The 27,601-nt window shown below is 44.9% G+C and overlaps 1 protein-coding gene across 13 annotated transcripts in view; it reads left to right on the forward strand.

Moving 5' to 3' along the window:
- TANC2 (tetratricopeptide repeat, ankyrin repeat and coiled-coil containing 2) overlaps nt 1-27,601 on the forward strand; it is a 281,670-nt gene that overhangs the window by 245,294 nt on the left and 8,775 nt on the right. For 11 of the 13 annotated variants that reach the window (XM_032996633.2, XM_032996632.2, XM_032996634.2 and 8 more), the window contains 11 exons: nt 4,049-4,157; nt 8,530-8,652; nt 9,736-9,972; nt 11,698-11,883; nt 14,016-14,109; nt 19,590-19,723; nt 20,148-20,271; nt 25,137-25,312; nt 25,591-25,723; nt 26,284-26,313; nt 27,221-27,312. In XM_032996633.2, the coding sequence (XP_032852524.1) occupies nt 4,049-4,157; nt 8,530-8,652; nt 9,736-9,972; nt 11,698-11,883; nt 14,016-14,109; nt 19,590-19,723; nt 20,148-20,271; nt 25,137-25,312; nt 25,591-25,723; nt 26,284-26,313; nt 27,221-27,312 (1,438 nt within the window). The remainder of the gene's footprint in view (nt 1-4,048; nt 4,158-8,529; nt 8,653-9,735; nt 9,973-11,697; nt 11,884-14,015; nt 14,110-19,589; nt 19,724-20,147; nt 20,272-25,136; nt 25,313-25,590; nt 25,724-26,283; nt 26,314-27,220; nt 27,313-27,601) is intronic. The other 2 variants (XM_042787175.1, XM_042787176.1) reach the window with 1 other exon arrangement.

Consider the following 27,601-nt stretch of genomic DNA (forward strand, 5'->3'; position numbering starts at 1 on the left):
GAGTCTGGACAGACAGCCTTCTGAAAGCAGAGGAGGCTCCGGGCTTTGTCAGAGCAGACATTATTCTCTGCACCGAAGTCATAAAATTGCACTCTGCAGAGCTGAATAAAATATGAATACACATCCCTTGGAAGACCAGATTCACTGGGCACATTGTCAAATCTCTGGATTTTGGAATGGTTTCATGGGATTAGCTGGAAGGAGGGAGATGTGGGTGTAAATCAAGGAATTTGGACTTTGGTAGGTTCAGAAGTAAACAGGACTGATTCTCACTTATTTTTTTTCATGTCTTTTACTCCAGTAGTGCAATGCCTTAACACTAGAGTAATTTTACACCCTTTAAAATCTCTTTTACTTTCCCTGAGGGATAGACTAGTATAGATGAAGCACAGATCCGGGAGCTTTCAATATCTTTTTTGTGTTTCCCTGTGCTCCATCACAGCTCTTTGGTGTTAGTGCCGCCTTGTCCCCATCCATCTGTGGCACAAGGGACAGGGGCACGATGAGGGATGTGCCTGAGGTTCCACCTCCCTGCATCACCTTTCTCTGCTCCAACAGCTGTATGTGCCTCGGCTTCAGGTGAATAAGGGAGCAGATGTGTAGGGACCACTCTGCTGAATCCCAGACCTCCCCTTGTGCCCATATCCAGTCTGCATTTACATTTGCCTTCCTTATAGCTGCTGTATGTGTGTACCGGTTCATGCTATGCAGGGGCTTGGAAGGATGGCAACTTGTCTTTATGCCTCTATACATATATGTGTGTGTGTGTGTGTGTGTGTGTGTGTGTGTGTGTGTACATCCACGCAGGCACCCCTGGCCGCTACGGGAGCTGGCACCGGCACAGGCAGCCTGCGAGAGCAGACAAAAGCTGCCGGAGCTGAGCTGGCAGCGCTATTAATTTTTCACAGAAAGAAGTCTTACATTAAAAATAGAAAAATCTCTGATGATAAACTCTGCAGTGGTGAAATTCAAAGCAAATCATTTCACTGAGCTCCTTGATGTAGAAATCATTACTGCCATCCTCTGCTGTATTAAAAAAAGAAAAAAGGAAAAAAAGCCTGTGCTGTTGGAGTCTGGTTTAGCATGCAATTAACGTTGACAGAACAAGTGACTGCAAGTATTTATCAACAAGCCCAAAGCCAAGGTCTGGGAAACATTGCAGAGGTAATGTATTACTCATAAATACTGTACTTTATTCTGGAATAGTTCGTACATGCCTTATTCATAACAGCCATGCATATAATTAAATTTAGGTAAATACCCTACCGGCTGCAGCTGAAAGGCAATTTAGGAGCTAACTGTGGGACTGGGCTCGTGTGTCAGTCGGGAGCTGCACTTCATCTCGCGCTGCGAAGAAAAGGCACATTAGATGTTTCTGGATCTTCGGTTTATGCTTAGGATTAATATAGTTATGGCTCCATTCAGAGCCTTCCCAAACACCCTCGAAGAGTTTTCCATCAACAAGCGGCATTATCTCCTCTTCTGTGATGTGAAAAATAGAGGTAGAGAAGGGGGGTGGCCGCGGGGTCCCTTTGTGCAGGCACTCTGGGATCTGGAGCCGAAAGCCGCGGTTCACGATCGCCACCGTGATGACTCTCCCCAGAAAGGAAATGAGCTGGTGGCTCTGAATGAACTTGCACCACCAGCCTTCCATTGGAGGTAAATGCATTGGCTCTTCTTCAAACCGTAAGCGCAGCATTGTGAATCTGATGAGCTATTGAGATGCGTTGAGTGTATTAGAGTGATTATAGGTTTTCATAATCTGGCTGAACAGGGACGGATAAAATCTAGCAATTGCTGCGCTCCTTGACTTGCAGCTGTATCTAGCAGTACTCAAGCTGTGTTTCATAGTCACTTGTTTCCTTCTGATCTGTTTCTCCTTTCCATGGGCATTCCTGGAGGTTAATTGGTGTAATGATTTGTCTGTCTCCTTTAAAAGACTGCAACCTGATGTTCTCCCACTCCAAAGATGGGGAGCAAAGAGGGGAAGAGCAAAAGGAAGGCAAGGCAACAAGCTGTAGATAACTTAAGGTGCTACAACCACTTCCAAGGCCCTTCTGTTTTCCCAGCTTTTTACGTTCTGTCCCTTCTGTTGGTGCTACGTGGAGAATTCTCACAGCATGGACACGGTGAAATCAGTGGCACTGCCCTGTGCACAAGGCATCCTGCCTAATTTTAAGCACTCAGCTGAGGCATTTAAGCTACATCTTGATGGGCAGAGTCACCATCTGGAGACGCTTCTCCTTCTCCAGTGATGGGGAGGGAGCACGGAGCTCCGGGATCCCAACGCAGGCACCTCGCCGTGTGCCAGGCCAGGGTGTGGAATGGAGTGTGACTGGCAAAACATGCAGAAAAAGAGGGGGTTTTCGGTTTCTTTTTCAGCTCAAGTCACCCAAAGTGTGAAGGGTGCCATCAGTCAATAGAAACATTTCAGACAACCGTTTCTTATTTGAGTTGATGATGCCTCTATAAATTTCGTTGCATTTAGGAGGGAGGCGCAATAGAATTACTCAGCAGTGAGTTTATTTTATTACATGTAAATGGCATGCGGTGCTCTTTCACCTGTCAAGACCTGGGGATTAAGTCCTGCCCTGTAGGAAAAAGGCATTTTGTTTTCCATCCCGCTCCTCCAGCGGGCACGTGTCCACATCCTACCGGTACCACGAGGTCTGGCAAAGCGTCATCAGGCTCCGCTCAACTGAATCTGTGTGTTATCGGTCCAAAAGGAGGTTCATTGGCAGGGCTTGGGGGAGACCTTGCCAAACACCTGGCCATGACATTCCAAGTCTTTCACTTCTATTCGAGTTTATTTTGAGACAGGGGTAATCATTTTCCCTGAATGGAGATGCGCTGGTAAATCCCCACCATTGTGAAAACTTCTATCCTCTGTAATACTTACGTGCTGTTTGGCCATGTGAAACGTTTTTCTGCTTTACCAAATAGTGATGAGCTAATACCATTCCCTGTCCTTAAAAGCCCTTTTAAAGCCACAGTTGATATCCTATTTTATTTTCTTTGGCTGGAAGGGGTTTGATTGCTTTTATGCGTAGTCACATTTTTATTTAGTTCCAGAAATAAAGTGGGTTAACAAGGACTCCTGTGGGAGTACCCAGGGGCTTAAAGAATACAAATTTGTTGGCAAAACCAAGAAAACTGCAAGTCCCCAGACCACTGAGGTCCAAGTGTGGAGCCGCGGTGGCCTCCTCCCATGCTTGCTGGGTCTCCTGTTGCCTCCACACGTGCCTGCAGGGTCAGATATTTGCCAATCTCATCAGAAATGGTTTGCAATACTTCACGTTTTTGTACCGCACGTGCTTTGTGCGTGTGCGGAGAATTGGCTTCTCACGTGTTTGAGAAGACCCAGCCACGTTGAACTTCTGGTGTTGCAAGCTGTAAGTTTGTATGGTTAAAAATGTTGGTAAAAATCACCATTAGCAAAGGAAGTAATTGTCTCTTTTATTATGTTTTGCTTTAAACAGGGCTCTGTGTGTAGCTCAGTTAATTTGCTTTGGTTGTCAACCTGGTGGGTGATTGCCAGAAGCATCTTTATTACTGGAAAAACTGGAGAATGTGTTTAGAAGGAGTTTTATATGGAAATAAAGTTGCTTCACTCTGCAGGACATGTCGCAGGGTGGAGAATGTAGTTGTCATTTAAAGGCCATTTTTTCAATGTGTGGATATTTAAATATGTCATTTTCTAATGACTTCAGGATTGGTGGCGCGCTTTCAAAGTACAGTTCTCCTCTGCAGAATGACTGTAAAAGTAGCACTTCAGCTTTCATGAAATTGTACCTCTGGTGTTTCCAAATTCATGTCTCTAATAGAAAACATATTGTTTTATTTTTGCTGTTTGGGTTTTTTTGATCTATCAGTGATCACCAGTAATAAAGGACACAATTAGTTGGTGATTCACCAGTGAGAATTAGTCCAGCTCTGTTACCCAAAGCTGGATGAGGTCGAAGGCTTAGCAGCAGCAAAAATAGTTGTCAGAAGTTCTTTTGTCAATGTAACAAGCAAATACTAACATACTCTTTTCTTCTGATTTTAGGAGTGGCCACACGTTACTTGCCTTCTGGTTTTCCCGTCAAGAAGGAAAACTAAATCGACAGCAAACTATTGAACTGGGACATCACATTCTCAAAGCACATATTTTTAAGGTAACAAAAATTAAAATGAAGACTTACGCCAACCTCATCCCGGGTGTGTATAATCTGCCAGCACTGGCAGTGTTCAGTCTCTTCTTGTTTTAGGGTTGCTCTAAGAAGTGTGATTGCTTCAGGCTGCTGAAACGTGTAGAAGTGAGCTTTAGAAAATTGGCAATGGTATATAAGGAATCCTTGAAATTAATCCGTCCTTCAGACTGTAAATTCAGCAGATAGCCTCCTTACCTAAAATTACTCTTCTACCGTAAGGGCTTTTTTCCCATGTAAGATGAGTTCCTGTAACAACATCTACAAAAAATAAATCTTTTCAAAGGAGTGGTTTTGAAAAATCCAGTCCAAAATTTAGGTTGTAAAGGGAAAATTTCATGGTCATTAAAATCTGATGCTCGGTCCGTTTTACTCTCCACACAGACATTTATGACCTGGATAACTGAAAGGCAGGCTTGGATGTGAGCATCAGTATGGCCCATAAACTAAGTATGGCCCATATACCAGAAGATGGAAATGAGAGGATGGATTTCTAAGGTCACGGGAAATAGAAAATTTCTCTAAAACTATTGGAATCTGTGGGTGTTTAACACTGGTAAAGATGAGGCTGTATTTTTCTCTGGTCTATATACAGTTTTATAGAGTTAAGAACTTTAGCATTCCTGTTGGTATTCCTAGAGCAAAGAGATAGTTTCTGCCTTGTGTCAGTTTTGTTGGATTTATTTATTGTGTTCCCTGTGCCAAATTCACCATCAGGTGTAGTAGCAAAGTCTCCTCATTTGGAAAAGCGATGGCTGGAGCCAAAGGGAAGAACCCCACATTGATGCATTACCCAATCAGTGTATAATTTTCAAATTTTGAGTTACGTTCCCAAGGCCAAATTCAGCAGTGAATTGACTATTCAGCTGCCATTTACTTCTAAATCTGGTTCCAAATCTTCTTCGTTTCACACTTCCATGGTAGAAACAAATAACAGGGTTTCAGGCTCTAAACAAATGACAATTTTCATTAAGTGGACAAGTTGCCTGTAGATTCCAGATTTAATTGAGCAATATTTACAATAGTAGAAAATGCCAATTAGCATATGAAAAATGTCAGTACAGCCTTCTGTTTCTAATCACTCAACAAAATCCTTGGTTTTGCAACACTGCAATAAGAATAGTATGTCTTCGTGACAGATAAGCATAACAGTACATTATTTAGAAGTACTATAAAGTTTTGGAAGGGTTTGGATTAGCTGGATTAGAAACACTTTAAAACTTAGTCTTTCGCATTTCCTTTAATAGGTTTATTTTTATTCCTTTTTTTAACAAGTGTTTACTGAGGATTTGTGAGTGTTTACTGAGTGAAACAATAGCTGCATTAGTTTTTGAAGGAGGCATTGAGCTGGAGTACTGCAGACCATATTTAAGGTCTCGAGCATTCTTCAGAGAAAATATTTCCAAGAATACATACACAGACTCCTTTTCCTGTTGTTACTGAGTGTATTTTTTTCTAAACAAGCATTTTTTCCATTCAGGCTTTTCATTCTGTCTGATCTTTTGCTGAAGCTGTTACCAGTATGCCATGGGGTTTCTGCCAAGTAGGGAGCGTGTCAGGTCATCAATTCATTGTGTTTTTCCTGAAGTTATCATGTTATAGCGGCAGCTTTCCACAGACACAAAGGTCCTAATTTTGAAGGTATTTATGGAGGCCTGGTGCCATTGTAATTCCATTTTATTTACCCATCATGAAGCCAGGAGAGGATTACAACAGGGCTAAAGCATTTCATCCAGCCAGAGAGTACTGAGAGCTGGATAGAGAGACAAACTGTGATTAAATGTTGCAGACAACTTACTTGTCCTCACCCAATCCTATCAGTTCGAATCCACCAGTACATTGTGCAAGGTAATGATGGAACACTTGGAATCTCCAGGTATAAAAAACCAGTGATGCACAGACACAAGGTGGTGGCCTGACACACAGGTGGTAAGAAGCTTTCATGCTCCCCTCTTCACTTGATACCTGAGAGCTGCTGGTTTTCTTTTTTAAACACAAGCATCCTCAAACAGTTTTTTGGGGGAAAAAAAAAAAAAAAGTACAAATGTTTTAGTCTTTTAAAGCAATTACCAGATTTAACAGGAACATATGGAAACCCAGCTTGGAAAGCCTGGCATGGAATGAAAGGGCAAAGAGAAAAATGTGCAGTAATGATACAAGTAGACCCAAACTTCATGCTGACGTATGTTTTGCAAATCAACCACAGAGAAGTCTTTAATTTCTTCTTAAATTAGTTAACTAAAATGTCAGTAATCCAGAAATGGGTGTCCCTCATCCCCAGATTGAGAATGTAATGCCAGTTACAGGCAGAAACAGTCACTTTGACAGCTACAGGTATGTAAAGGTGTCTGATATTCCTTGAAAAACAGCTTCATAAAGACCTTGTGTTGAAGGTGCCAATGGCCAAGTAGCAGAGGAAGCAATAAGTTAGAAATTAAGGATGCTAACAGCTACATACAAGAGTTTAGGACAAAAACAGCAAGCCTGTTTGAAAACTGGGGTTGTGTGGGGTTGGCAAAGTTACTCAGATGTAACTGCATGGCCAGGTCATGCCTTGGTCCTGTGTTGGATGGCTCCAGTGGAGTGGAAACCCCTGATGGTATTTTGGTTTGATCATGTATCAAGTTCGGATTTGCTTTTACTGGACAATTCAACCTGCTTTACAGTTCTGGGAAGGAAAGAGAACTAGAAGAGGAAAATACAGTCTGTAAAATGAGAAATAGTGCAGTTTTGTTTCAGCAACTGCATGATAATGGTGTTGAATATATTTACTCTTTAAAGGATAAATGTCATCTTTTATGTCTTGCACTAATATCTAAGTATACATGTTCTAGTGCATCAGTTAAGATTTTTATAGCATATGTGATTATCTTCAGATGGCTATTCTGAAAATACACGCTCTTTCCCTTGGTCCTGATGGTGACTCAAACAGCTTATGTATGGGTTTGATAGTATTACAGCTATTTTTAAGTTATTTTAGCCATTTATTATAAAATTGTTTCCCATTTATCCAATTATACTGTACCATGTTCGCTGAAATTCAGTATTGACCTCTAATGTCCTGTATTATGTCATTTCAAAAGCAGCATTTAATGGTGGCAAAAATTCCTGAGCTCTTTTTCTGCCTCTTAACACAAGCAGATATTTTTCTCCACTTAGCTCCCTGAATTTTGAAGGAAACAAGTGCACGGAGTTGTTATTTATAAGAGCTTGTCTAATCTGTTGCTTCTTTTTATGGTAAAACCGTTTCAAGTGACAAATCTGTTGATGGCTGGTGCGATGCTTCAGAATATCCTTCACACGTAGGTATTAGAGGGCTACAGCTGAGTACAGCAGCGGGCTCAGAGGATGATTCCTGCACATCTTCCCTTAGAGGAAATAAATCCCACCTTCTGCTGGTTTTCTTCCCACTACCCTCCACTGTCCGTGTTGGTCTGTCATACAAAAGACTTTCCAAACTGAAATGTGATCCTGCTGCTTTGCACAGATAGAAATGACCACATGGCGTGCAAGGAAGTAGAAATCAGGGTTTGCATATCAAAACAGAATTAAAGATGTCTGTACGGTTTCCGTGGAAACAGCAGACTTTAATGGTAAATCGACAGCAGAACAGCAACATACAGGGCGTACCCGCACCACAGAGCGGAGCGGGGCACGCAGCGGAGCTCGTTGCTGGACTTGCAAACCCATCCCTCTCGTCTTCGATCCAGCCGTTTGTTCCCGTCCCTTGGCTACAGAGCAATTACTGTTCCTTCGCTAGGAGCGGGGGGAAACTTGCTTTACAGTGCTGTGCTCTGCCAATTAGTGTTGCTGGGAAAAGATGTCAGACCTATATATTACGTATAGCCTGATCGTGGACACCAGCTGGAAAAGGTTGGAGACAGTTTGGTGCGAGATAAGGGAATATTGTTCTAGGCTGTGGTTGAGACTTCCTTAATTTATCTTACTGTGAGCAGATTCTGTAATATAGTTTAACCGTGTGAATAATAAGGGAACTTTGTGAATCAGTTCTTCCAAAGGAATGTGTGCTTTATTAAAAAAGAAAAAAAGAAGCATGCCGGGCTCCTTAGCATGACATTTTCTGACGGTGTTGATTCATGCTGCTCACAGTTTTATCCTGCCTTTCCTAGACCTTGGAAGTGGCTACAGTACCTTTGCAAGTTATTTCCTACAGGCTTATTAATTCACTGCAAAGGCTGGATGTGAGAAATTGTCACGTTATCTTGTGTGTAGCTGTTTGTGTCTTCAAACTCTTTGAAGTCCGGAGACCCAGGAGGATCTGCCCCATGTAATTGAGCGTATTTGTAAGCTTGGATCTAAGTCATCTTTTCTTTTTCAGGGACTGAGTAAAAAAGTTGGGGTATCTTCCTCCATCCTGCAAGGTCTTTGGATCTCCTACAGTACCGAAGGTCTTTCGATGGCTTTGGCATCTCTGAGAAATCTCTACACCCCCAACATAAAGGTACTGGAGGAGGAGGAGGAGAGCTGGGGCGGTGCAGAGCTCGCCCAAGAGGCTCCCAGCGATGCGCAGCGACCGTGCAGTGTTTGCTGGGGCTGCCTGCCCGTGGCAGGGGTCCTACCCAGACGGCGCTGAGCAGCTTGCTGGGCATTTGTCTTGAGCTGGGGAGAGGCCATCAGTTCAGCTGGGATTTTGTTACTGTCTGGGATGATCTTCAACTCGTTCTGCTTTGATCAGGGATCTCCTTTTAATGGCAGGGAGTGAATAGTGAACTTGCACCTGTGCAGAGTGGTTCACTTGTGTTTTTCCTCCCCAAAGATGTGGGATGAAACAACTGGTGTTGGAATTTGACAGCCCCGTAAAGGGCTCTGGCATAGACAGGCACTAACTTGGAGGCAACACCACACACAGTGGCACGTGCTCACGTGCTTGTTCAGACGCTTCGTGCCCATTTGCGTTCGTAAGGATAAATGTGTTGGCTTAAGGGACTTCATCTCTACAGCAGAAAGGATTTCAGTGATACAGATTTCAAATTGTTCCTCATCTGGAAGGATGTTTGCCCCAGCTCCTTCCCATAGAGCCAAGGGGAGCCCGGTGCTTGTCCCCATGTCCCTTCCATGCCACTCTCTCCAGCATCAGGTATTTTCCACTGCTGCCAAGTGCAGAGGGAGCCGTGCAAGCCAGGCAGGGCAATAGGACAACCAAAGCCAGCCCTGGAGAGGATCCCACAGGAAGGACAGCCAATACTAAGTTATTCTCTCCAGCTGTGGGTTTTAATTTCCCATCCTCGTGTGAGAGATGCCGTGTCCCCAGCTGTGGCAGCTTGGCTGTAGTGACTTTGTTCTGAAATGAAGCGAGGCTGCACCCTTCAAACCATTTACCAGTGATTCAGGGGAGAGATTAAACTGTTCCTTTTACCTAAAATGGGACCATGTATTTGGCAAGTGCTTGTTGGCATTTTATGTCCTCTGCTACTTGCTTTGAAATGTGCAGAGGGCCCTAGTTTACATGCTGGTGTTTCCCTGGCAGTAAACTAATGTCTCTCCATAAAGCTCAGCTAACGGGAGCTCTTTTCTTCCTGTGCAGGTCAGCCGGTTGCTGATTTTAGGAGGTGCAAATGTGAATTATCGGACTGAAGTTCTGAACAACGCCCCCATTTTGTGTGTCCAATCTCACCTGGGTTACACAGAGATGGTGGCTTTGCTCTTGGAGTTTGGGGCCAATGTAGATGCTGCTTCCGAAAGTGGCCTGACCCCCCTTGGCTACGCGGCTGCTGCTGGATTTCTAAGTATCGTTGTGCTGCTGTGCAAGAAACGGGCCAAGGTAAAGTGACCACGTTCCTGTAAAAGCTGATTTAAACTGTTCTGTGTTTATGCCAAGCAGGGCACAAGCTTCAGGCAGGATGTATAATGCTAAAGAGCATCCTCCAGCAGATGAAGCCAGGATGCTGCTGTGGAGGGTTGGCTTTCTGCTTAAATGCAGTGGCTTTGAAAATCTTGCACTGACACCAAAGCTAAGTAACTCCTGAGAGTGTGTAATTAGTATTCCGGAATTCAGGTCTGAGGTAGGAACTGCCTAATTACGCTGCACTGATGGCCTGCTGAAGGATGTTCTTGGAGAAGTCCTTGAACCTCATGAGGTTAAAATGGTAACATTGCTTTTGTAGCACAGAGCGTTCTTTAAATATCTCCTTGAGGCACATTTTCCAAAAACTTCTATCAGACTTGTCCTAGAAAAATACCCTTTGTTTAGCTTTGTGGTGAGTGTTTGGGGTTTTAATTGTATGTAATGAGTCAAGCTTAAATATTTTGTTGAAGAAGAAAATTGTGCTGATTTTTGAAGTGGAGCCTCCTGGAAACAATTTGTGGTTTCTCTATATGTTTAGCTTCAGTTCAAAAAGCAAAATATGGGTTTGTATAGTTTTGGTATGAAAGTCGGGATGATTGAGGGTCCCGTTTAGATCTTGCTGTGTTGGCTATAGTAATGCGAGGCCAGTATGAAGGCAAAAAAGAATTCTGCTTTTGCTGGGATATTTTGAGAGAGGTGGGTGACTCCCTGACACTTGTTGGTAAGAAAAGCATTCTGTCTCTGAAAACAGGAATATTTGGGCTACAGGATGCAATGAAAAAGTCCTGCTACTCACAGCTTTCCTTGAGTACCCCTAAGTGTATCGAGGAAATACCTGAAACTAGCTGGGTTTAATTTGAAGTCTGAAGTGTTTGATTCTGGCATAGAAAACTGCAACACTGACTGCTGCAGAAGTTAAGAAATTAGAAATATTACTATATTCATAATATTGATGTATTATAATATTTCTCATATGTACTATATAACTATAATTATTAGTAGTAGAATGTATTCAAATAATATGTTGCAGAGCACTGAAGAGATTAACCAGGAGGAGGACAGTAGCTGATCTGCCTGTCCTGTTTTCTCCAAGTTACTGGTATTGGGATAGGACCTAGAAATCCCAGCTGGTGTATCCAGACATGGAGTGAAAACCGTGCCCTGTCCTGAAAAGCCACCCAAATAAGTTCCTACAGGGCTGCTAAGTGCAATCGCTGTTTCCTGTTGACTTCTGCCTGCGTTGGGTTTGCATCGTGCATTCAACTGCAGGCTGAGGCACTTCTGTGTCTCTTGAAAGAAACGGTGTCTGGAAAACAAGCTGATTTTACTTTCTTGGATTTGGATAAAGGAGATGATAACCAGTGTGTATGACTTCAGTCCACAAGAAAACACAGTTGCTGGACTTCGAAACACAAAGGGAAAAATGCTTTTGCAGTCTTTGAGTCTGAAAACAACTGCAGAAAGCTGAAAAAATAATGGTAACTTACCCAAAGCAAACACTTGTGGTGAAGAGGATGCCTAAGCCTGGGGCAGAGTTGCTTTGGGAATGGTTGCTTTCTGGTCATGGAAGGGATAGTTTACCAGAAAAATGCACATATTGCACACGTGGCATCATTTTGAAACCGGGACTGGAAACTCTGAAGAAACAAAGTTGTTTTGCCCATGATCTTCCTTAACTGTATTTTGTCATCTCTCTTCAAGGTGGATCATTTGGACAAAAACGGTCAGTGCGCTCTGGTTCACGCGGCTCTCAGAGGACACTTGGAGGTGGTGAAGTTCTTGATCCAGTGCGACTGGACCATGGCTGGGCAACAGCAGGGAGTGTTTAAGAAGAGCCACGCCATCCAGCAGGCCCTGATCGCTGCGGCCAGCATGGGCTACACCGAGGTGAGACCTACCAGCACAGCACTGCCTCTGCGGGGTGGCAAACCAAGGGTTCCCTGTGTTTCCTAGCCAAAACGTCGACCAAAGAGGGTCTTGGAAGCAGAGTCAGTACCTCTGTCCTACTCTTCCTCCCCGTCCTATCCCAGGCAGTGGGGTTCACAGATCCCTTGGCAAACCCTATGGTCTGGGCAGGCATCCAAGAGAGGAAGCGTCAAGCCTTTAAGTTGTTGGAATAAACCTTTAAGCAAGGGTGGATAAACAGCATTTTGCTTATGCTGCTCCTCCAGCGCTGTTAGGGGAGTGTGAGACCATGTATCTTTGGACTGTATGTTGTCAGGAGAGAAGAGCTGAAGAGCCTCCTCCTATTGTACTGATAAAGATTTGTGATGTGGAAAATGATGTGTGTTTTTCCTACCAAGAAGAAGTCTTTCAGGATTTTTGCATTGGTTGATTTCTTTGCTAAATTGAGCTCCTCTCGTTTACTTGAGTTTAGATTTTGCTTTTGTTAAGCCTAATCCATGAAAACATAGGTAATGTGCTCAGATCAGAGAAGCTAATTAAAAAAAGCTGGGAAATTCTTATTAGCTAAGTGACTGTGAGTTGAACCAATTGGAAGCAGATGTGGCTTCAAAACCCTAAAGATCTGCAGACCGAGGACATAATTTGTAACAGGGCACAGAACTGCTTAAATGGGAATTTCCCCCCAGATAATACTGGTCACCTTTATAATGTATAGAAAGGAGTTTTGGAATTGTTTAATATTTCTGTTTTACCATAAAAGGTACATGGCTGCTTAAGAAAATACTACAAGCCCCTGTTTTGAGGTGCTTGCAGTCATAGCAGATGCAACCTGATTATTACTTTGCTGTTTTTCTCCAACTTTAGTGATAAAACGAGTATTTAGCATGTTTAGAAAGTGATCTTAATCACTAGTGGAGCCACACTGGAGTCCTTGCTGTGTTTATACCCTAGCATAACCGTGATAGACTTAGCTTTACGCTTTGGTCGGGCAACACAAGATCCACTGAGCAGCACAGCACCCGGCTGGGGGTCAGCCGAGTGCACAGAGGGGTTTGTCACACCAAGCTCCCACTCTCCCATTGAGGCAGCGGCACAGACACAAGGCATCTACTGTGGAAGTACCATGGGCATCTTCAACAGCATCATCCACATAGTCACTCTCCTGGGTTTCTGATTCCGCCCCCCCCCCCCAATGCCACTGTCATTCCCAGTGTCCCATTTAGCACCAGAGCATCACTTGCAGGGCACGGGAAGGTAGCACTCATCACCAGAATCCCTGTGCTGCTGCCTCCCTCAGTCTGTGCCTCCAGGCAGAGGAGCAGGCACAGCTTCCTCCCAGATACTCAGAAAATGTTGGTTGTAGCCTAGACCCCAGCAGATAATTGTTTCTCCTAGAATGAGAAAAATGTTTTTGTCCTTCAGTCACTAAAGTAAAATCTCCATTTTCTTCTTAGCCTCTTGCTTTGTTGCATCATGATACAAACACTGACATTTTCTGCCAGTTTTCAGTCAATTAAATCCTTTAATTTACCCTTTAAAGAAGTTAATTTGCTTCTCTGGGGTTTCAAGCATCCACAGCTGGAAGAAAAACATAGTGGAAATCTTTTTAGCAGCCTGCTTAAAAAAGGTATTTGCTAGAAAGGAGCTAATAGTTTCTGTAAGTAACTTCATCTTGGCTAGAGTTTAAGATAATGAAGAAGCTAATGATGGTAACCATTACATCACTTGCCCATGTCTCAGTTTCCCCAGCAGTGAAAGGGGACAATCATCTTCATTACACCCCTCGAGGTGAGAGTCGATACAGACGGGCCCACGGGTGCCTGCTCGCTGGAGCTGCACTGGCCAGGCCACGAGTAGCAGAACAGACGCAGCGATAAGGAACTGGTGCTGCAGAGGCTCATCATGTGCACTCATATCAAGTCACTTGGGTCGGGTTTTTTTTGCTCGTACAGGGCAGCAGGTTCAGTGATTGATCTCGGAAAGAAAATTTACTTGAGCTCAGGGTGCCAGGCAGAGACTGTTCTTTCTCCTCTGTGTAGAGCAGCTTGTGTTAAGATGTCAGCAGTTTATATATAACGCTCAAGTTCATGAGCTGACATGTCATTTTGTTTTAGATTGTCTCCTACCTGCTCGATCTTCCAGAAAAAGATGAAGAGGAGGTGGAGCGAGCACAAATCAACAGCTTTGACAGCCTTTGGGGAGAGACAGGTGATTTCTGTAGATGCTGTAGCTGCTTCTTGCATGTTTGTGTTTGTATTTGTGGTCTCCCCATCACCTGATACATCCCTGACCCCCGGCATTGTTTTGATAAAGGGAGAAGGATCAATCAGTTCCTCTCATTTGATTTCAGGTGATTCACAGGTGCCAGGGTGGAGCCTGCACTACAACTTCAGTAAAACAGAGAAGTTTGGGGTTTGAAAATCCTGAGCTTCTGCAGGTCCTGGCACTTTCCAGGAGCGTGCAGGCATGCAGCATCTCTGACAGCCAGGACACTAATTCCTCTGAAACATCTCATGTTAAGTGAGATGGACACAAAATTCTGCTCTTTCTCTCTTGATATTGGGTATATTTATCCAGAGCATCTCCCTGTTTCTCTCCCCCCTGATACGTGCAGCACCATGACTGTTAAATTATCCATTGATTTTCTGAAAACTTATTAGTATTTAGCACCTGGTAATTAAACAAATGTCCTTTCTTGCAATACTGTATTTTTGTATTGATGGGTATAATACAGAATCACTGCTTTCTAAACTTCTACCAGAACAAAAGCAGCCATTCACCCCTTCCTCTCCACAGATACGAAATGCACTATCATGTCCATTTCTTGAGATATTAAAACTTGGAGTTGTTAGCTTTTAACTCCAGTGACCTCATAAATATTATCCACTGTCTTTTGTACTCAACTCACTAATCTCCTTGCATCACTGGTAATGTTCCTGTCAAGTTAATACACCAAGGTAATGTTCCTGTCTGGGTAACGGAGCACTGATTTTGATTCTGTCAGCTTTGTTTAAAAATGACACGATCCAAGGGTACAGGCAGTGGCTGACATGTGGCTTGGTCTTTGGTCAGGCTGTTCCTGGTTAGAGGTGGGGGCAGGAAAAAGCTGGGTTGTAATTTGAGTTGATTTGTACACTATACACTTGAAAATGTAGCCTTATTAGAGCCTTGTATTGAATGGAGTCTATCAGAAAGGATTGCCCCTGAGCTTTAAAGGACAAAACTGGAGGGATGAGTTGTCCGGGCAGGGAGCCTGGCGGGTGGCTGGGCTGCTCTGGGCCCCTCGTGGGGCATTAGGGAGGGAGTCAGCTCCTGCACCCACAGGGACATAACTGAGTAGCAAGGCCATTGTGCCATTATTAGCAGAAATAAGCTCAACATACACAAGTAAGCAATTTAAAAGTGCCCCTAGGGTATCATGGGAGAAAAAAGGAATTGGATATGGAATTAGTCAAATGAAATGACTGAGCATTGGTAATAGGACAAGGGCTTTGCTGTTGGTGAGCTCACAGTTCACAGTGGTAACCAGGCCAGAGATGGTTCATCCAAAATGCTCTCTGGTGTTTGGGTCCTGAGGGCTAACTTGTAAATAGGGTGGTGATCCAGGTACCTTCAAAATTTGATCAAAAGCCACTGAGATGTTTCCGTGAAATGTAACCTCATGGGCGGCATCAAATACTACAGATACGCTCCCTGAGGTGAGATAGTCCTGGGTTGTCTGGCCGAGCTAGCTAAGCCTGATACAAAGCCATAGGTGTTTCCTGAGCTGGTGTCTAACCCTGCCCATCCCTGGAGCTCTGCCTTCGCAGGGCGCACTGTCCTGCTCTCTCCCGCTCGGCCAGGCTCTCTGGCCTGAAAGCTGAGCACCACACTCTTCCCCTGGCAAAGTCCAGCTCTTCTCTTTCCTCTTTCCTTGTGTCCTGGGCAGCTCTGCTGTTCCCAGCCTGCCCATTGCCTCAAGGACAATTCAGCAGAAGCCTTTTCCATCTCTCTTGTCCCCCTTCCCATACCTCTCCCCCTGGAAATTCCAAAATCTGGACTTACACAGACATCTGGGAGTTTTGTCTGTCTGAGAGGGGTTTCTGTGTAACTGGGATAATTGGGAAAGTGGATTTGTGATTTGCAAATTGCACACAAATTGAGGAGCCATCTCAAAGGAATACCCATACATGCCATTAAAATTGGTGGTAGGTAAGATGGGAAAATGAGCAAAAATGATGCAGCCACTGAATTCAGCAGTCTTTTGCCCTGTCACAGGCAGGACAATAGTATATGTGTCGTGGTTTGAGCTCAGAGGGCAACTGAGCACCACACAGCTGCTCACTCCCCCTGGCTCTCGAGATTCCTTTTCACATTGTTTTACTATTATTTTCCCAAAAGTAAATGGCAAGTTTTGATAAATTTGAAGAGAAATGCTGGTTTCCACCTAAAAATAGCAATCTGCTCTAAAAATCTGAATCACGTCTTGTCTGTTTTTTGACACTTGTTGCTTGTGTATCTAATCTTCCACAGAGCAGAGCTGACTGCCTGGCTTAGTGATATCAGCCTGATATCATCCAAATGGCAATGCCAAGTTACATCATAAGTTTAGGAATTGCTGACAGCACACTATAGCCAACTCCAGATGGAATATTTCCCTCTGGGACAAGACTAATATCAAAACCCAGCACAAAAGTATCTGAGTCACTTGTAATAACTCCATCAGAGTTGGAGGTGCAAAGAACGACTCCATCAAACTGCATTTGTCATGCTGCCAGGCTGTGAAACAGATACACGTGCCATATAGGAGCAATTTAATGATTCCTTCTCCAGATAAAGTTGTTTTTTCTGTAGGAAAACAGACATGCTCTGTACAACAGCAGAGGCAGAATGTGCTGTTGCAGATCCCTGGTGTTGGAGATGGTGGCTTGTCTGATACTTGCTGACGGAGGGGAGCACGTCCACACCTGAAACTTGTCTCAGGTTTTGTTTGAGCCGTGTTTTGAGAAATGCAGCAATTGTTTTCGTGGCGTTTATGCCAAGATTTTGTTATTGCACAGTGAGTTGTTCTCCTGGCACTGCGTCCTCATGGAAAAGCTGCAAAATGAACGTTCCTGTTTTCCAGCCCAGGATCCTGGTCATTGCTCCTTGGCTGGGCTTGGCGGACTCACCTTGCTCATGTGGGGCCACGGGAGTTCTCTGGCTCACAGTAAAACTTCAAACAAAACCGTTTCCATTTCTCTCATTTCCTCTCATCACCTGTCCTTGGCTTTTCCAATCTTCTTTCAACACACAGACACAGTCTTGTGTTGTGGGTTTTTTGGAGATTAATGGCTGTTGTAAGGCACATTGGTGGTGTCAGTAACAGGTTGATGAGTCCTTCTAAGGAGTGCTAAAAGGCTTAAATAAGCAGATATTTCTAGAATTTTTCCCGAAGTAGTTCAGTTGAGATTTTGGTCTTGGACAGCCAGATACCAGCCCCAGGATAGTACTCTGGGCTTGAGGTGACCAGCAGTGGAGCTGGAGCTTGGGACTGTCCAAAGCCACTTTGGTTAGAAGGCTGGAGAGACGGGGATGAGGCACCTGTATTCCATGCAGCAGCAGACTGCCCAGCTCCTTGCAGTTGGAGGGACCCCAAGGTTATCTAGTCCAACCTTCTGTTCAGATACAGGCACTGATGAAGTCTGGCTGTACACTAGTGAGTAGGTCTCCTAGGATCCAGCTGGACTGAGCTCCTTTATCCCCTCGGAGAGTCTCTCCCATTTCTGAAGATGGATGCTTAGATATCTGTGCATTATACAAGACGAGCTTAGATAGGTTTCTCTCAGCAGCAGGCAGCAACTCCAGGTCATCAGTGGAACCTTTCTGAAGCAGCAAGGTCTGACTGCACAGCAGCACAAAAGCTTCTGTTGAGTTGGAGCTGCAAAGGACAGGCTGGAGCTACATACCCACACCGGTTGCTTTTACCCTGAGGAGCAGAGTAGCAAAAAGGCGTGTCAGTCCAGATAGAGTGGATTTCAAGGCAGAGTGGAGGAGGGTATGGCCATGGATCAAATCATCCTGTTTCAGTGAAGTCTTTTCCAAAGAACATTTCATGGTGAACACCAAACACTTAGGTGTTTCACAGTATTTTCTTTGTTGCAAACATAAGTCATTTTGACGTGAAATACCTCAAATTAACCTGCAGCATTTCAAGTGCGGGCAGGTTTAGAAATAGAACCCAAAAGCCCTGCATACCGATCCCTCTGCCGTGCACATTACACACAGTCCTCCTTCTATATTTGTAGCTTACGTTTAAAACCCACATGGATCTGATTATAGATTTTGCAGTATGTTCTGCTTGTGGCAGCGAGATGATTTTTCTTTTAACTCTTGGTGTCTCTCAACCCCAAGAGAAGAAAACTCAACCATAATGTGGAACAGAATAGAAAATTAATTAAATCCCCCACCATTAACAGTGTTGCAGTTGGAAACCCATCAACACCTCGTAATCAGCCATCCCACAGAAATGTACTTCAAAGAAAAAACAAGCTACGTCAGTTAGAAATAGACTCCCACCTTCTGCTCAAACTCCTACTAGAAGCAGCAGAGCATTAAGCCAGAGGAGCTGTGCTGAAGTGCACAGAAAGTTAGGGAGAGGAGGGAGGAACCAAAAAGTCTAAAATTAATACCAAAGACAAGTCAAAGGCAGGTCCTGCACTTGGAACTATTTTCAGATTGAATGTGTCTTTTCTAACCCAACCATATTTTCTGAGTTAGCAGAGCACAATTTGTCAGGGAAAGAGCTGTCAGGTGTTACTTCTACCCACCTGTAATATTGTGAGCATCTATGATACTGGAAATGAGAGGCGGTTTTGGTTTTGCACAAAGACCCTTGCCGGTAGGATCAGTCCTGGCCAGAAACAAAGCCCACAATTAGCATTTCTCTTGGAGAACAGGTGAAGATACTCATGCCATTTTTGCTTTCCCGTTGTTCCCTAGGTGTCAAAGATCTACAGACTAAAGTGGGATATTAAAAATACAGGTCCTCCATCTGAATTATGCTTCTCTGTGCTTGTTCAGACAGAGAAAAGCCACAAATCTGACTGACATCCAGTGGCTGGCAATGATCTGTCAGTGCCTCCAGCTTCATCCCTCTCTTGCAGTCATGGTGGAATGAGTCAAGGCTAGGTTGCAGAAGGTCTTGTCAAGACAACACGTACCTAAAGACCTGTGTTTTCTGTGGACATTGTGCCCTTACTGAGACACACTCAGTCTTGCAGTCTGTGGCTTTTGCAGTAGGGAAGCCTGCAGGACGCACAGAGGGAAATGGTGAAGGTTTCATGTGACAAGGCTCTACATTTCTTTGCAGCAACACCTTGAGCCTCAGTTCCACATGCCTGTAGATTATTTTATGCTTATTGCAGTTCTCATCCAGTTTCATTGCAACTTGCAGAAAATAATAAAGGCTGATTGTCCCTATCAGTCTCTTTCCAGAACATCACAAGATCTTTTCGTGGAAGAGTTGACCTTTCAAGTAAACTAAAATGACAAGAGCTAAAACTGTACTGATCCAACCAGTTTTCTGTGTTCATTTTGCCTGTTGTGAGATATGCTTGGCATTTCAGGCAGCATCACTTTGGTATCCAGCCGACAGACCCATCTCCGATAGGAAGAAACTCGGCAGACAGTGTGGCTCTTTCCCTTCACTGCTCTTCTCTCCCCTGCAGCTCTGACGGCGGCGGCCGGGCGCGGGAAGCTGGAAGTGTGCCGGCTCCTCCTGGAGCAGGGTGCCGCGGTGGCACAGCCCAACCGCCGCGGGGTCGTCCCGCTCTTCAGCGCCGTGAGACAGGGCCACTGGCAGGTGAGCAGGTTCCTCGCGCCGCCGGGGCGGCCTAAAACGTAGGGTGAGGCCACCCCTTCCATCTTGCTGAAATCTGGAGGGAGAAGACAAACCTCAGCTCTTCTGGGGAATGATCGGAGTGGGAAGAAGTGATATTGGTGCTTCAAACACCCCAAGCTCTTGCTGACTACAGGCAGCTCTTGCTCAAGTAGTGTGTTATCTCACTGTTCGGGGAGAAAATGGGATGTTCTTGACTTAAAAGTTCATTTTTCCTATCCTCATACCTCCACTGCTTCTCCTAATCTTGCAGCAATAGTCCCAGAGGTCACCATGCCTTGCAGGGTGAGGTTTCAAGACATGGGGACCACTCAGCTCTTCCTTGGCTCAGGTTTTCTCCCAGCTGGGTCTCTGCGTACAACGTGTGTTCTCACTTTGTGTCTTGCAGATTGTAGATCTCTTACTCACGCACGGCGCCGATGTGAACATGGCAGACAAGCAAGGGCGGACGCCGCTGATGATGGCCGCGTCCGAGGGGCATCTGGGCACGGTGGAGTTCCTGCTTGCACAAGGTTAGAGCACGTGCTTGGAAGTGTGTTGGAGACCAGCCGCGGCGAGTCCCACTGCACTGTCTCCTGCACAGCTGGAGTTTGTAATGTCGGGGGGGGGGGATTGTAATCCCACTGCTGGATCGGGCGGTGGGAGAGGTTCTCAGCACCGTGTCCAGCTTATTGGAGGGGGAGACTAGAACAGTTGTAGCGTTAATCTTGACTGTCCATTTTGCTGTCTGTGTTTAGTGCTCACAGCCTCAAAACCACGCATTTGATTTAGAAAATAATATGTCACAGGTGCTGTGAGCACTGAGTTAATATGCTCTTGAGCCACGCTTGGAGCTTTCCCTTTAGACAAAAAAAATCCAACAAGCAATGTGATTGAGGCATCAGCATCGCCGTGGAACAGGCAGACAAAGCTCAACCACAGGACCAGACTTTGGGACACATTTTAACACTTCCATTTTTAGTGCTAGCATTGTTGCCCACGTTTTCAACACCGACATCAGCAGGAAGGTAAAGCCCCGACACAGTCAAGGATTTGGTGTATTTGTTGAAAACAAACCAGAATTGTTCTGAAGACAGTCTGCTCTTCAGCTTTGCACTCACAAGTTCACTTTGCTCAGTACTTTCAGTGTCTAATAACTCTCCTTCACTAGGAGTTACTCAGTCAACAGGAACATGTTTCAGTTTTACTAATTTCTGCTCTACATGTTTGAGGTGAGTCAGAACAACTTGCTGCCTGCAGCCTGTGTGAACACAATTATTTCTTATTTCTGTAGTTACTTAGAGACTACCTTTTTTTTTTTTGGACAAATAGCCAATGGTTGGTTGGTTGGTTTGGGTCATTCTGCCATTATTTTTTGACTAGAAATAGCATATAATTCTTGTATTGTTGTTTGATATTTTTATTTCAGGTAAGATCCCTCTTTGGGAAGGGATATTTTCTTCATATCGTAAGTGACTGTGTCTGACCTCTTAGCCAGAATGTGAGACACTTTAATATTTTACATAGTAGTTGTAATAACATCTTTTCACTGTAAAATTGTCAGGCTTCCAAGAACAAGTTTCTTGTTGCCTGTCTGTCTGTCCTGAGCCACAGGCCAGTGGGATCCTTGCTGTTCAGTGCTGTAACCTGCATAGGAATGTGACAGACATCAGTTTGAGGCATGAGATTCTTATGAATAAATGCTTTTCTGGTGTTCTGGGGATTTTAAAATTTCAAATTAGCACTCTCTATGTTTGAGTTGTAATGTGGTCACTTTTGCAGCTTGGCTGAATGTCTGTAAGAGTCTTAAAAAAAGTGATTTTTTTTTTTTTTTTTTTTTTTTTGCCAGACTTGAGAACTGTGCATGTTGCTTAAGACTGACTGGTTCAGTGGAGAATGAAAATACCAAATAATCTGATTTTGACTGTGGGATCACCAGCAAATGCATGTAATGTTTCCCTGGCTCTTCAGACACTGAGAGCCCAAGAAGTCAAAAACATGAAAATCTTTTTTCCTTTAAAAGGTCCATTCTTCTGAATAGCTTAATAAACTCCACTAAAATGTGCTATAACACATGGTCCTGAAAAGTTAGCTTGAGCCTGGGCAGAGTACAGTGATATATGGTGTATTTTAATTAAAATGGCTTTGACAATCCTGTTCAATGTTTCATTAAAATCAAAGTGTGTGAATCATAAGCCATAAGCATCAATTAGTGTGTTGCAAAGCAAATCTCATTTGACTGTACTTGATTAACACAGTCAGCGTTTGTAAACACTTTTTATTAACAGAGTTGCAGTCATCAATCAATTTCAAATCCACATTTTTAGAGTTACCTACTGCTCTCACTTAACACCCAGAAGTAATGGGCGTGTGAACAGTGAATTAAACTTTCCTGGGAGCAGCTTTGCTAAAGCTGATATTTATGCGGATCTGTGTTACACAAAGCAAAATAATTCTTGATGCTTGTTCTGTTTGGAGAGAGCTTGATTCTGAATCTCATTTTCCTGCAAAAATCAATCCCTTGATGTTTTTGCTACCTTGGGGTCTTTGGTACGTGTGGATGCTGTTCCTTGCTGTCGATCTTGTGCCTCTGACACACAGGGCTGAGCCTCATCCTCGTGGGTGGAAACCCTGCCTGAGCACTACAGCTTTGGATGCTGCCTCTGTACGAAAAGGATCCGGCCATCCTGGCCACTCCCTGCTGCTTTTTGATGCTGCAAGTGTCAGTCGTTTGTTTTTTAATCTAGCTGGCTGTTGTGGCTCAACTCCAGCCAGCAGCTAAGCACCATGCAGCTGCTCGCTCGCTCCTCCCCGCTCCAGTGGGATGGGGAGGAGAATCTGAAAAAAAAGTAAAACTCATAAGTGGAGACAAGAACAGTTTAATGACTACATTTGATAATGATAATGATAATGATGATGATGATGATGATGATGATGATGATGATAATAATAATAATAATAATAATAATAATAATAATAATAATAATAATAATAATAATAATAATAATATGGTGATTATAATAACTAATATAGCAAAAAGAGAGAAATAAAACCCCAGAAAATGATGCACAATGCAATTGCTCACCACGTGCTGACCGATGCCTGAGCAGCAATGAGCCCCCCAGCAAACTCCCCCCCCAGTTTCTATACTGGGCATGACATCTTATGCTGTGGAACAGGCCGTTGGGTGGTTTGGGTCAGCTCTCCTGGCCACGCTCCCTCCCAACTTCTTGTGCACCCCCTCGCTGGCAGAGCACGGGAAACTGAAAAATCTTTTGATTTAGGATAAGCACTGCTCAGCAACAGCTAAACCATCGCTGTGCTACCAACATTATTCTCACACTGAATCCAAACCGCAGCACTGTCCCGGCTACTAGGGAGAAAATTAACTGTGTCCCAGCTGGAAGCAGGACACAGGCTCATTGTTGTGTGCCTACTGGATAACACCTTAAATCATAAACTCTTGCATTTAGCCAGTTGTTTTAGAGTAGGAGCAGCCCAGCCCTTCTCAGAAACAAGCGGGGTTTACCCAGACAAAACCTTTCCCGCTGCAGCAGGGATCAATCCCCTGAGGTCACTTTAAGCCACTTGCCCTCAAAACCATCAGTTTGTTTCATGTCTGACCGCCGTAATGCTGGGAAGGTCAGAGGTCCCCGAAGGAGCAGAAGATGCCTACGGAGTCAAGCAGAGGTTCTGCTGCCCCGCCGGCCTCGGAGCAGCATTCTGGCATTTCTGAAGCGGTGCGCGGTGTCCGCTCGCTTAGGCTTCCCGCTCGCGTGGCTGCAGAGATACCCTGGAGCCTGCGCCTGTCGCCCTGTGCTTCGGTGTGTCTCTTCTGCTGGACTGGGGAAAGAGTGGGAAGGTTGAGTGATGATGTGGCTTTCCAGCCTTCCCTCTTATTGCAGCTTTCTCGCCTGCTCTAGAAGTGTCAAGAGGGAAATCACAAGACTTTGACGGTTGGATTGCAAGGAAGTGGCTGGTACAAATAAGAAAGAATGAAATGAGGCTTTATCCTGCTTTCCTCAGCCAAAAATGGCCTTGGGTCAGCTGAGGATCAGCTGGAGGGCTTTCACAGAGCTTCAGAGGGGTTCCTCGTTGCAGTGCAGACAGTGTGAGAGAAGGCTGGCAAGATGTTGGGAGTTGATGTTGTCATCCCTTAGCTTGTACATCTGCAGGCAGCGTCCCTCCTTGGCACACCAGATCGCCCCGGGCGTCATTCGCCACCGCCCTCGCCGGCACCGCACGCAGCGAGCGGGACGCTGCGGCTCTGCCCGGAGCTCTGGGCAGAGGTTTCTGAACGTATCCCAAGCAAATGTTCCTGAGTTGTGCTCCTCCACAACCTAAAAGTTGTGCAAGCTGGAAGACCTGTCGGTTTGCTGTCATCCGGGCAATGCGTGCTAACGGGGGGATATGTCAGCTGAGATGAACGGGAAGGTTCAGGAAATTCACATTCCTCCCCCACTTGCTGAGCTTTCTGGAGCCGGCGAAGGTCTCACGCTGGGCGGTTTGGAGTTTACCTACAGGAGAAAAATACTGCAGCTGCAATTCATCCCAGCCTGCTGGCAGGAGCATCCCGCAGGTAGCCGCAGTTCCTCGGAGGAGCAGAGCTGATAGGAATCTCTTCTGCATGCTCGAGAGCCAGAGCCCTGCCTGCGCCATGGCAACAGGAGTTGTCTTCATGCCACGCAGAGGAGTGTTCACTTAATGCTGCTGTTCAGATCTCATATGCGTATCCATATGCCGTATGAAGCAATACTGACCCGTTGGTATGGCAGCGCGATTTCTTCATCCAAGAAAATGTCAAGTCCCTCTCTCCTTGGCTTGCAGTTGGCAGTAGTTTATCCCACAACGTTGTATTTATATTGGGTAAAGTTCAGGGAGAAATACTGCTGGAAATTGTGTCAGTTTGGGTAAAGGGGAGGGGAGTGAAGAGGGGAAAATATGTGCTTTTTTAGAAGAACTGAGCTCAGTTGACTTAGTTCCCCTTGGTACACCATGACCTGCTGAAACAGCAAAATGGTCTTCATCTCTGACTCACACAGGCTGGAATGGGTTTTGATTAAAAAAAAAAAAAAACAGTTGAAAAGAAAGATTGACGTCTCAGATGAGCGATGTCAAATCCACCCTGCTGCTCAGAAGAGATTTGCCAGAAAAGCCTACTGAGCTAGGTGTGAAAAAGTTTGCAGCTTGGTGTGAATAAACTCATTTGCCACAGTTCCTCTCAGTGCATTTGAAGTTGCCATGGAAGGGTGGGATCTGCGGTGGGAGAAATGTTAATAAAGTAATTATTAATTATATACATAGCTCCCTAAAGATAAGCTGCCACAAAGAGTGGATGGTTTGTTGTATCGTAGCGCTCAGTGACAGCTCTGAAGTGAACTGACACTTGTTCTTTCAGGTGCCTCCATTTCTCTGATGGACAAGGAGGGCTTGACGGCGCTCAGCTGGGCCTGTCTGAAGGGACATCTCGCCGTGGTGCGTTCCCTGGTGGAGAACGGAGCTGCCACTGACCACGCCGATAAAAACGGACGCACTCCGCTGGACCTGGCGGCTTTTTATGGCGACGCAGAGGTGGTAAGTGACCTGTAATACGTGCAAAAGAAAGCAGGCAGTTGGTGTAAAAGCCTTAAAATAGTACAGTTTGGCTTGATGTAGCAATAAGCATATAGAGTCCTGGCCCCCCGTACACGCAGGCGCTTCTACGGAGGACAACACACGAGACCCTCCGACCCTGTCGAAGTGGTTTTAGCCCAAGCAGTGGAGCAGAGCAAGCTTTTGCTGGTTGTGTATCCCCAGCAGTGCACAGAGGCCTCGCCCAGGAGCAGAACTGAGTGTTGGGCTTCTCGTTGCAGGTTCAGTTTCTGGTGGACCATGGGGCCATGATCGAGCACGTTGACTACAGCGGGATGCGGCCCCTCGACAGGGCGGTGGGGTGCCGCAACACCTCGGTCGTCGTCACTCTCCTGAAGAAAGGAGCAAAGATAGGTAGGGACAAGGGGACAATCCACAGTTGGCTCTGTTCTCAGGCTGGACCCCGAGCAGTGGGGCTGACCTCCTAGAAACTCTGAGTGTAACACGGAGGCAGCTTCAGCCCCAGCTGCTGCTTCATACTCCAAAAGCAGCCGGCGAGTCAGGACTGCCTTGTTCTCTTTATTAAAACGGGGAATATATTTTTTTTGCTGTCGTATTACTTAGCAAAGTTAATCAATAAACAACTGTTTCTTTGGCAAGGTCTTTCCTCTGGTAATGCTTTTTCTATCTTTACTAGTCTGAGTCGACAAACGTACTATGTCCATGCATTGCTGTGAGCTGCTGCATTCACTTGCTCTGTGTATGCTTTCAGATCTTAGTGTTACCTGCACTGCGCCACACAGCTGCTCACGTTACGTTTTCCTGTGAAAGGGGATTTTGCTGGTGCATTGGCTTCTTTGCTGCCTGCCTCTCACAGCTGCTTTTTTCCTTTCTTTTTTTTTTTTTTTTTTCACCTTCATCCATTTTTTTTTCCCCTCTCTCCTACAACTTTTTGTTTTCTCCTTTCTTTGAAGGTTGTCAGACGTTACCGAGTCGCCCACGAGGTATATCTCATTGCTGTCAGCATCAGCTTCGATCTGATAGCTTTGTCAGCCTTGCTTTCTCCTGTTTGATTTAGCCTGCATGCGTCCCCAACACCTCTAATCTTTTAATTTATCTCACCTTCAAATAATTTTTTTAATGACTGTTGCAGAGAATAACTTGAACTCAAAAACTAACCTCCTTCCCCCCAAAATGTACTGAATCTACTTATAGAATATTGTTGACTTATACTTCACCCACACTAATGAGTTGTCCCCAAATTTTTGCCATCCCTTCCCTCCCAGTATTAGTTCTTGAGATAAAAACGGGCTCTGCATGGGCGGGCCCTGTGCAGAGCCAGCGTGTCCCCAGCCCAACGGACAGCTTCGGCACCAGCAGCACTTAGACACCACCTTTCCTTCATCATATTTTCCACCTCAATGGGTTTTCTACTCGAGTATTTCACATCTTGTGAAGTTGGAAATCACAATCCACTTAAACACAAAACGCCTATCGACAGTTGAACTGCAGATTTCTTAGTACACTTGCAGAGATTTTAATTTAGAAATGCTTTTATGTAACCACTCTGATTTTTCCTTTTAAATATGTTTTGTTTCCCCCACCCCAGCTGGTTCCACAATCAGCACTGCCCTCTTGTGGAAATGGCTCCCATCCTTTCCCAGACCATCGTGGTGGTGGTGATTAGGATTAGCCTTAATGATGCAAAGGAAAACCATTGCAATGTGGATGACGTTAACTTAAGTGTGAGAGGAATTGTCAGCTCAGACATTTGGAGCGCTCTGCCCTTTGACCGTGCCAAGTTGTTCTCTCCAGCAGAAATTCCCACCCCAGGATATTTTTTCCACCCAGCTTCCTACCACCCTTGCATTGTATGAGTTTTTTACCCATCATGCATCCTGTACACTACAGGTCCAGCAACATGGGCGATGGCAACCTCCAAACCAGACATCATGATCATCCTGTTGAGCAAGCTGATGGAGGAGGGAGACATGTTTTATAAGGTGAGAAGAATGGTTTTGGAAAAACTGAACAGGTGCAGCTTGCAGGATAAGTTTGTGTAAGGTTTTGACTGAGCAATGCTGCTGTCTTAACCCGTAGCAAGTAAAAGCTACTTCTCACAGCATTCCTTGTGTTGCAAACTCTTTGGGTTTTGGTTAGTGAGGTTGGGGAGGGGGGACTGATTGCCCAAATCTGTAACGGAGCTGAAGCAGTGCCAAGTTTCTCTGCATTCTGGATGTGAGCCAGCACTTCATTTCCTCTTTGAAAACACCAGAACCCAAGTGTTTTACA

Source organism: Tyto alba, unplaced genomic scaffold (genome assembly GCF_018691265.1).
Source record: "Tyto alba isolate M040663 unplaced genomic scaffold, T.alba_DEE_v4.0 Super-Scaffold_12, whole genome shotgun sequence".
Classification (NCBI taxonomy): domain Eukaryota; kingdom Metazoa; phylum Chordata; class Aves; order Strigiformes; family Tytonidae; genus Tyto; species Tyto alba.